The sequence below is a fragment of the Mugil cephalus genome, chromosome 5 (genome assembly GCF_022458985.1).
Source record: "Mugil cephalus isolate CIBA_MC_2020 chromosome 5, CIBA_Mcephalus_1.1, whole genome shotgun sequence".
In the NCBI taxonomy this organism is placed as follows: Eukaryota; Metazoa; Chordata; class Actinopteri; order Mugiliformes; family Mugilidae; genus Mugil; species Mugil cephalus.
In genome coordinates this window covers 6290512-6300190 of record NC_061774.1, presented here as the reverse complement: position 1 = coordinate 6300190, position 9679 = coordinate 6290512, and the positions used below count along the sequence as shown (strand labels likewise).

The following is a 9679-nucleotide window of genomic DNA, read 5'->3' as shown; positions in this document are numbered from 1 at the left end:
ATTTGCAGAAAATAAAATCATCTTGAGATGATGGTGGTGTGCCGTTTGCAGATATTGGTCGCAAACCTTGGCATTTAAAAGAGGACATTTTAGCTGAATTTGTTTGTAAGGAAATGTAATACATAAATTTCTATATGGTGTATATTTATTTCTGTCTCTATTTCTTGTACTTTTGTGTCTGTCTGCATACTATTTTATTAGTTTCTTTACTTTTAATTGTACTTATTCATCGTCCTTACTATCTTACACCTTTCTTTTTACTAGTGGTTTTCAAGGGTGTTTTTTATGTACTGAGCTGTGGCCAAGCAATTTCTCCCGTGGATCAACTGTCTAAAGTGATTTCCTTTTTTTTTGTATAAGCAATTATTTAAATTGAACATGCAGTGCAGCCGTAGCAAACCGCTATCGTGTCTACAGACTGGCCTAGAAAAGACACCGTGATTTTTTTTTTCTGAAATGTAAAGACGATGACAAAGGGGAGAAGCACCTCTAGTCGGAGTCCTGTTCAGGTATTCAAAGCTGCTGGTTGAGCTGTGGAAGAAAACTGAAATAAATTGAGAATAACTGGCATCACGTGGTCGCGCACGTCCGGTTAATGGGGGTTTACGTGCGCGCGTACAAAACAAACGAGTTACAAAAGCAGCCCCTCTCCAGCGGGGTGGGCGCACAACTTCAGCCCCGACGTCCCCGGACCTTCACAGGAGGTTTACGAGAGAGAGAGAGTTGAGGGAAACTCCGACCAGTTGTTCGGCGTCGGTCTGCTGGTGCGCGTTTGGATCAGAGGAAAGTTCACTAATGGTATTTTAACTTGAAGCCACGTTTTGGTCGCACCGCGCAGGATTCAATTAAGGATTTTCCTCACACTGAGCAGCAGCTGTTGCCTCAAAGCGGCTTAGGAGCGGGAGAGATGACGGTGGCATCAGTTTACATGTTTGGATGAAGGCGCTGAGTTTGTGTTCTGGTCAATCTGTCTCAATGAAGAGTCTCTAACTCGGGCTGACTCGGGGTCCCGGAGCCGAAGCCCCCCGCCCCGTCCCCCTCCTCCCTCACAGGACGCAGGGAACCGTGAACCCCAGCGGCTCGCCGGAATGGTGCGCCTGTTGAACTGCCTGCTGCTGGGATATCTGACCTGGAATCTGCGGATATCGGACGCTCAGGGAGAGTACTGCCACGGCTGGCTGGACTCTAATGGGAATTATCATGAGGGCTTTCAGTGTCCGGAGGACTTTGACACCATGGACGCCACAGTGTGCTGTGGCTCCTGCTCTCTGCGCTACTGCTGCGCGGCCGTGGACGCGCGACTGGACCAGGGCAGCTGCACCAACGACAGGGAGGTGGACAACACCGAGTTCGCGGCGCGTAAGTTGAGCGTTTTAAAACTTTTGTTTTTAGGGGCCAGACCCTCAGATTGCAGTCTCCTTCCTTTAAACTGACAGTTATGTGTAATTCAAGCAAAACCTCGCACCAAAGAGCTGCTTTGGGTTGAATTAGACTGGATGGAAAATAGCAAAATAAATACTTTTTTTTTTTTTTCAATTTTTAATTTAACAGTTAATCTTCAAATAAACTGCATTTAAACTTTAAATACACAGACACACCTGCATATTTATATTTATTAAAGTCAGGGCAGATGTTCTTGGAGAGGTCAGAGGTCAGATGAAAATTCAAACACAACATAGCTGGTTGAGTTTAAGAAAAGCTCTTCACAGGCGCGGTTTCCTACAACTTGACCACCATGTTCTGCTTTAAAAAATCATGGGGAATTTTACAGACTATAAAGTTTTCTTGGAAAGCAAATGTGGAAATTTGTGCCAGAATTCAGCTCCCACCGAGGAACGTGTTCATGTCTGTTGCGTTAAGAGTTGCAGGGATTTCCACCTTTAAAATAGACACCGATGTCCAGAAAAGAATGTCTCCCTTAGAAGTAGCTGACATCCTTTTAAATGCAGCTGACGTCTGTTGAATTATCGCTGGTATAATGCTGTGCTTTCAGCGTTAGTCAGCCAGAGAGTCCAGTTTCAACCACCTGCTTTTATCTCCTCTGCTGCGGCTTCGTTTGACCTCAGCACACTCCAGATCGTTATCGGCGCAAAGACGGAGGCTGGATGAGTTTCTGGTGACCCGGCCCGTCGGCCGCTCAAACTGATGTTCTTAAAACAAATTCTCCTCAAAATTTTGAAGCAGAAATTAGCACGAAACTTGATCAAGCGGAGCCGGATTACAGTTGAGGAATGTTTTCCAGAGTCAAAACCTTCTCACACAAGCAGGCCTATTGTGCTGCCACACATAAAGCACATTCACTGTGACAGCTCGCTAATTTTCAGGCTGAAGCAATCACAACAGCGGGGGACAGCACCTCGTTTCTGCGGCTTCTTTAACCGGTGTCAAGGTGCTACATTAACCCTCTGTTGCTTGTGGAGGTTTTAATAATAGGCTGCCTTAAACCCAGAGGTTTTAGCAGTTTTCTTTAAATTTCCCGAACGGATAAACCCATAAGCTTTGAACTGAGTGGTGTGAGCTCTCACAATTTCCTATTTTCCCTCATTAAAACAAATAAGCGTAGATTTCCTCCCCGGGTGAAAAATGCCTTCATAAAGTGTAACTTGAGATGTTTGTGTTTGCAGAAGGAATGTGTCTCTGTTTTATTCAGAATGATGGAAGGATTTAAAAGAAATTATAAAGGTTCAGTATTAATGCTATCCACCACAAATAGCAGGATAGGCTAAAGCTCCTGGTGACTAACCAAGTATTTAAGATGATTTAAGCAGCAGTCAACTTTTCGTCTTCCAGTGGCATCACAACATATGCATAAAAACAGAAGCTCATATGTGTATGCTAATGGATACGTTACATTTAAAAGTTACAGTTAGAGCCTCTATGAATGTTTTATTTACACAGAGCTGTGTCCTGGGCTCTGATCCTAACCCGCCTGTGTCTCCTCCCCTCAGAGCCCATCTACGTGCCCTTCCTGATGGTAGGAAGCATCTTCGTCTCCTTCATCGTGGTCGGCTCGCTGGTGGCCGTCTACTGCTGCACCTGTCTGCGGCCCAAGCAGCCCACCCAGCAGCCCATCCGCTTCTCCCTGCGTAGCTGCCAGGGCGAGACCATCCCCATGATCCTCACCACCGCTCCACCCAGCCTCCGCGCGCCCTCGCGACAGTCCAGCACGGCCACCACCAGCTCCAGTTCGGCCGGAGGGGGCAGCTCCATGCGGAGGTTTTCCCTCGGAGGTCAGGGGCAGCAGCAGCAGCAGCAGCAGCCGCACGGCTGCCTGGTGTCAGCCACCATCTCCTCGTCGGCCTCCACTCCCGCCCAGACCCCTCAGACTCTGCCTCCGCCTCCGCCTCCCCCGTACACGTCTCCACCCATGGCAGGAGGCATCCAGCATCCTTCGACCCACACCCAGCTGCAGCTCCACCAGCCCTCCATGCCCCCGCACCCCTCTCAGAGCTTCCTCCTGCCCCAGCAGTACTTCTTCCCCCTGCAGCCGGACGCCTTCACAGCGGCCAAGGGCTTTGCCGACTTTGGACAGAGCTGACAGGGCTCCCAGCAGGGGAAACGGGAGAGATTACAAGATTTTTAGAGGGCTGGCGAGGATAAACACAGGGCAACTCAGGTGGCGGAGGGAAAGGCCCGGCCGATGAACGCAGACAGGAGGACCAGGAGTAAAGCTCGGTCGGACAGCGTGACCTGAAGCGCTCCCCTATCTGCAACACAGGACGCATGAACAACCTGATAGGGGCAGCGAAATTCAGAATGTGATGCACTTTTCTATCATAAACAGATCTCCGTGGCGTACATTTATTTTTTTATACATGATCGCGAGGTTGGAAGTTTCCAGATGAAGAGCAGATATGACTGTTACTGCTGAGACTCTGCTGAACATTGTTATTAGAAGCATATTAGGCTCTGGAAACCAGGGGATTATGTTTTTTTGACAATCGAAAAGGCCTTGTAAGGATTTTATTTTGGAGGAATTGTGGATTTTCTAAAATGTTGTACAGGTATTCTTCCCAGATCAGGGTTGTCATATTCGTTCTCTAATTTACAGCAAATAAATGTCATCTCAGTAACGTTTGTGCGCTGATGTTCGTTGAGTTTTTGACACCGAAAAACAAAATCACGTCCTGTCCCCATCATCACCGCACAGCACAGCACAACACAGCACAGCAGCTCCCTACCTGTCGTTCATTCTCGCGCCAGGCTTCACAGGAGGAATGCAGCGTTCAGATCAGTCATTGTCAGTGTTCAGTGAGCATAGCATGGTCACAGTGTTAAAAACAACTCGGCCCAGAAGCGGAGGTTTAGGTTGCACCAGCAGGTATGGCAAAATCCTGACAAAGACCTCTCTGTTCCTCAGTTACCTGACTGTGAAATAGACTTGGCGATCGGCGTCTCACGAAACCTGCAAGCTGTTCGCTCTGAGGATGTTTGCCGATTTAAAAGTCTTTTATCTTACAACACAACTTACATGATGAATGCGTGACAGGTTCCAGTGTCGGCTTCTTCGGTTTTTGTTCAGACCCACGGCAGTCAATTTGAACTTTTTTATCACATTCCACACTCTGCTTATAAAAAGAAAACACAAGTTATGAACACATTTTCATGACATTTCCTAAATCTTTTTGACAGGGCCAGTCCTTTAAGTCTTTGCCAGGTTTTTGTAAAAAAAAACCTTCTCCTAAAAGTTAGGAAGCTGGTTATCACTCCTCGCCCTGAATGTTTTTACTTCAAACTGTCTCAACGGTTTTATAACAACTTTATTATTTCCAGGTCTAAAACTCACTCCTTAGAGCGAAGTCATGCATTCTTTTACTGTGATAATGAGCTCAAGAATATATTAAAGTTCTCAAGGGGCTCATGTTATCATATGCAGTTATTGGGAGACTGTGTTTTTCCAGCAACACCTCTCTGACTAGTAGTTTTTATTTCCAGGAAACCACTGCAATCCTTTTCTCAGAAATGTGTCCGCAGAACAAGAACAAAGCTTTTGGCACTTTTGGGCCATATTTTGCGAGTGGATCAGGTTTAAATTTTGCGAACGAGAACGTTCAAAGAGACAAATGAGAACTTGGTAACCTGCTAAACTGTAAACTGTAAACCCATTGATCGTCTGTCTTAATTCTGACAAAGTGGCTGCATGACAAGTGTTTGTCGTCACCAACAGTAACCACAGGCGTGGACAAATCAACACTGACTTAAATCCTTGGAAAGTTAAGAAGAAATAGTTGGGTTGTATGAAGGTGTGATCCTTGTCCGGTTTATTACTAGCTGATTGAGGTACCGATTACATAGAAGAGTGTCATCTACAAAGCAAAAATAGTTTGGCAGCTTTCGAGGGAGCAATATAACAGTAAGGTCTCCAACTCTCTCCAACCATCTCTAGGGTTTACAGAGAATGGTCCGAAAAAAAGAAAATATCCAGTGAGCGGCAATTGTCTGGACGAAAATGTCTTGTTGATGTGAGTGGTCAGAGGAGAATGGTCAGACTGGTTGGAGAAGATGATAGAAAGACAACAGTAACTCAAATAACCACTTGTTACAATCAAGGAATGAAGAATAACATCTCTGAACGCATAACATGCCACACATTGAAGAAGATGGGCTACAGCAGCAGAAGACCACACCAGGTGACACTCCGTCAGCTAAGAACAGGAAACTGAGACTAATAGCAGATTGGAAAAACGTTGCCTGGTCTGACGAGTCTCAATTTCAGCTGTGACATTCAGGTGTCAGGGTCAGAATTTGGTGTAAACAACATGAAAGCATGGATCCATCCTGCCTTGTATCAACGGTTCAGGCTGGTGGAGGTGGTGTGATGGTGTGGGGGATATTTTCTTGTCACACTTTGGGCCCCTTAGTACAAACTGAGCATGGTTTAAATGCTACAGTCTACCTGAGTATTGTTGCTGACCATGTCCATCCCTTTATGACCACAGTGGACCATCTTCTGACGGCTACTTCCAGCAGGATAATGCTCCATGTCACAAAGCTCATATCATCTCAAACTGGTTTCTGGAACATGACAATGAGTTCACTGTACTCCAATGGCCTCCACAGTCACCAGATCTCACTCCAATACAGCTCCTTTGGGATGTGGTGGAACGGGAGATTCATATCATAGATGTGCAGCCGACAAATCTGCTGCAACTGTGTGATACCATCATGTCAATATGGACCAACATTTCTGAGGAATGTTTCCTACACCTTTTTGACAGTATGACACGAAGAATTAAGGCAGTTCTGAAAGCAAAAGGGGGTGGAACCTTTTACTAGCAAGGTGTACCTAATAAAGTGGCCGGTGAGTGTTGACCTTTCTTTTTTTTTTTTTTAGACACATGTTTAAGATGCCTAAATTGTATTTTGATACTTACCCATCCACAGGAGTTCATTGCTTTAGTGCCACGTTGCTACTTTGGTCTGCTTTTTCAAAGTGGAGCCCTTCAAAGAGTCTGAAAAATGTCTGACAATACTGATGCAATAAATTACATTGAGACTGTAGCCCAACCTAAAATCCAAAGATATAACTTATTTTTAAAAAGATGGAGAGAGTTTCTTTTGGCGAGTCTGCTTACACAAAAACAAAAGTAAATACTTTTGCAGACTGCTTGAATTACATAAATTAATCCGGATACTCATGAGTAAAAATCTGTGTGATAGCATAAGGAAACGTGTATCTAAACTCCATGCTCCTAACAAATAAAGACCCTATTAATATGATTTGTTTGCCCTACTTCAGTCTGATGGTTCTCCCTGCCTTTTCCTGTTTAGGTTTTCTGTCCCGTCTGTCGCAGCTCGCAGACACAACAACACACAGTGATAACAAATCTGCAAATACACTCAAGAATTAGTAAAGATGTTCCCATTGTTCCTCCATGATTGTAAAGTTTATTTCAGTAGTCCTTCATGGCAGTAAAAGACGACACTTATAAGTTTGCAGTCCCAACATGCAGAACAATCATTGAACAGAACGACAGAAAGGAACCAAATATCCAAAAGAAAAGTTAAAGGTGCATTTTTTTCCTCTTTTGTTAAGTGATCAACACTCGAGGGAGAATCAAAGTAGTACAGTTAACACTTCAGAGAACGGTTTGTGTTTTCCATTCATGCAGCCCACGACCGTCACGGACAACAACGTGTGTTTTATGTTTTCTGGAAAAAAAAAAAGAAAGCAACAGTCCAAGCCTTCCACGACGACGACACCCACATTCAGCTGGTTGCAAACTTTTGATGAGATGACAACCGGTTACGTTTTCACGGTCAAGACCAGCAGAGAGAAATAAACACAAAAGAGCTCTCCCGTAAAGCAGAAGTTCACTGTATGAAGAAAACAAGTTACAGACATGTACACTCAAGAGAAATCATATACCGAAACCAAGATAATACCAGATATCCACAACTGGAAAGGTACATCGAGTGCATTGTGCAACATCTCCTGTCGAAGCGAGCCGAGCGTCAGGAACTCCCACAGTCGAGGCCGAGAGTTTGACCACAAACACACAATCATAACGCACAGTCTCACGTTCCCATACGGGCCATGCATCGGCGCACACAGCAGTACACCATAGCTATACCTGGAGTCGTGCAGACGGACAACTGGAGCAAGCATAACACACACGCAGCCATACACACACACTCGTACACAATAAAATAAACACACCGACAGGACTGAAGCACCTGAAACTCTCAGTCTCACACAGAGGACACAGACATGCAGTGCATACATAGAGGTTATCCACAGAAAGGTGCCACACACACATACCACACACACATACCACACACACACACACACCCGCACACACACACACACACACACACACACACACACACACACACACACACACACAGCACATGCACATGCAGGCAATAAACTGACACTCACACCATCAGAAATCTGATCTCCCATAGGGAGAAGAAAGCAATCACACAGACATTAAGTAGTCAATTATAAATAAATCAAGCTGTAACAATATTAATATTAATAATAACAAGACATTTAAGAAAGCTCAGTTTCCTCGTTAGATCTATTCTATCCTGCCAGTTTATCAGAGGAAGAAAAAACTCAAAGTTACAGACGATTCATTACAAAGCCAGTCGATGCAAAATTCATACATCTCCAATATAAAAATACAAATCCACAAAATAACTATAGAGACAAAGTAGTTTTGATACTGTGGTGGAGTTTCCTGGCTGATGTTTTTTTTTTTTCTCTCTCCCTTAAGCTAATGGCACTTATGTTAGAAGGATAAAATCTCCATTTTAAGGGAAACACTGCCACCACTGTCAGCTTCGACGAGACCAATCAGGGAGCCTCCGATTCACCTGTGCAGGAACAAATCTGTAGTTTTCACACTGAAGGAGTGCAATACTGTGGTGGGGAGACAGTGGTTTGTCTTCAGTAGGTGTGTGTGGAGCACTGGTCTAAGCTAGCTGGCTAAAAAACTATTCCTGGCCGTCGTTTTCTTCTAAGAGGGAAACGTTTTTTTTATGTAGGCACCGTTGTGATTGTTGTTGAAACAGGAGTGATTGATGTGTGGAATGCTATTGTAGGTGAAGAGCAATACCTCTGCTGTAAAAATGGTGGGACTACTGTCTGTTGCAGGAGGCAACTTCTAAAAAAAAAAAAAAAAAGAAAGAAAAAAGGAAAGAAAAAAAAAAGGTAAATACAGAAAAGCCAGGCACATATCTTCATACTTAAAAACGAAACGAAAAAGGAACAGAAATGCATTTTAAAAGTAAAGAAAAGGGACGAAGGCATGAGCAAATGTAAGGCTTTACCTTAAGTGCAAAAAGAAAATGAAAAATCTTACAAACGTCTGCTCTGAAGTGGTCTGTTTAGTGCTGGAGTACACTCAGGAGTTTAATTATATTTGGTTTTTCCGAATTCACTAGTACTTGGACGATTGTATACACGACTGCTCTTTGGCAATCCTTCAAAAAGTTCAAATCCTCTAAAACGACTCATTGTCCAGTGTTTTAACTTTTATAATAACAGTGTTTAGGAGTTTGATTTCAATTTAACACAATGATTTTAGGCTTTTTGGCTCAGCGTTACAAGCTGTCATTCCTCAAATGAATAGAAAGGTTCACTCCGACAAACTGAGCGAGAACAGTGAAGAACTTCAGACCACAGACTGCTAAGAAAGCACAGTGCTCATCATGTCTGCTGGACACACAACTACAGCTGATAGTGAACACATTTTGTTTTGTTCCTTGTTTTTTTTTTTTTTCCCTTTTTCAAAGACTACACAATGTCACTCTCCTCAGTCCGTTTCATGTCCCAAACCCCTCTTCAGTGCTGGAGGCACATGCTCGCACCACCGCTGAGCTTCAAATGTCGCCATTAGAAACAGCTGCTGTGGCTCCGAACTGACCGGCCGGGAACAAGAAGGCCGGCGGCTCACCACTCGTTGGTCCTTTGTTTGGTGGTGTCGTACGCTCTGATGACCTCAGACTGAGACACCACTCCGTTCTCGTCTTGAGAGAAGGCGTAGCCATCTGAAAATGAAATGCAGCAGTTAGATGGGAGGTCAAATTACAGATCAAATAAAACATATGAAAACAAATTTAAAATAAATGAATCGACAAAATAAAATCAAAAGTTGTCTTTTATGGGAAATAAGCCTATTTTCACTTTCTTGCAGAGGATCGATACAGGTCTGACATCTGTATGGGAAAC

The 9679-nt window shown here is 44.1% G+C and overlaps 2 protein-coding genes across 8 annotated transcripts in view; one reads left to right on the top strand and one right to left on the bottom strand.

The window, feature by feature from the left end:
- Positions 1 to 478: 478 nt before the first annotated feature.
- On the top strand, positions 479 to 4073 carry shisa3 (shisa family member 3). The gene is made up of 2 exons (XM_047584408.1): positions 479 to 1359; positions 2949 to 4073. Exons 1-2 carry the CDS (start codon positions 1089 to 1091, stop codon positions 3536 to 3538), a joined length of 861 nt encoding a protein of 286 aa, XP_047440364.1. The 5' UTR covers positions 479 to 1088; the 3' UTR covers positions 3539 to 4073.
- Positions 4074 to 6859: 2786 nt separating this feature from the next.
- Positions 6860 to 9679, bottom strand: part of atp8a1 (ATPase phospholipid transporting 8A1) — a 98560-nt gene continuing 95740 nt past the window's right edge. For all 7 annotated transcript variants that reach the window (XR_007112818.1, XM_047584813.1, XM_047584815.1 and 4 more), the window contains one exon: positions 6860 to 9498. Coding sequence is in view for 6 of the 7 variants with exons in the window: in XM_047584813.1 (XP_047440769.1) it covers positions 9401 to 9498 (98 nt within the window). In the remaining variant the exon portion in view is untranslated. The remainder of the gene's footprint in view (positions 9499 to 9679) is intronic.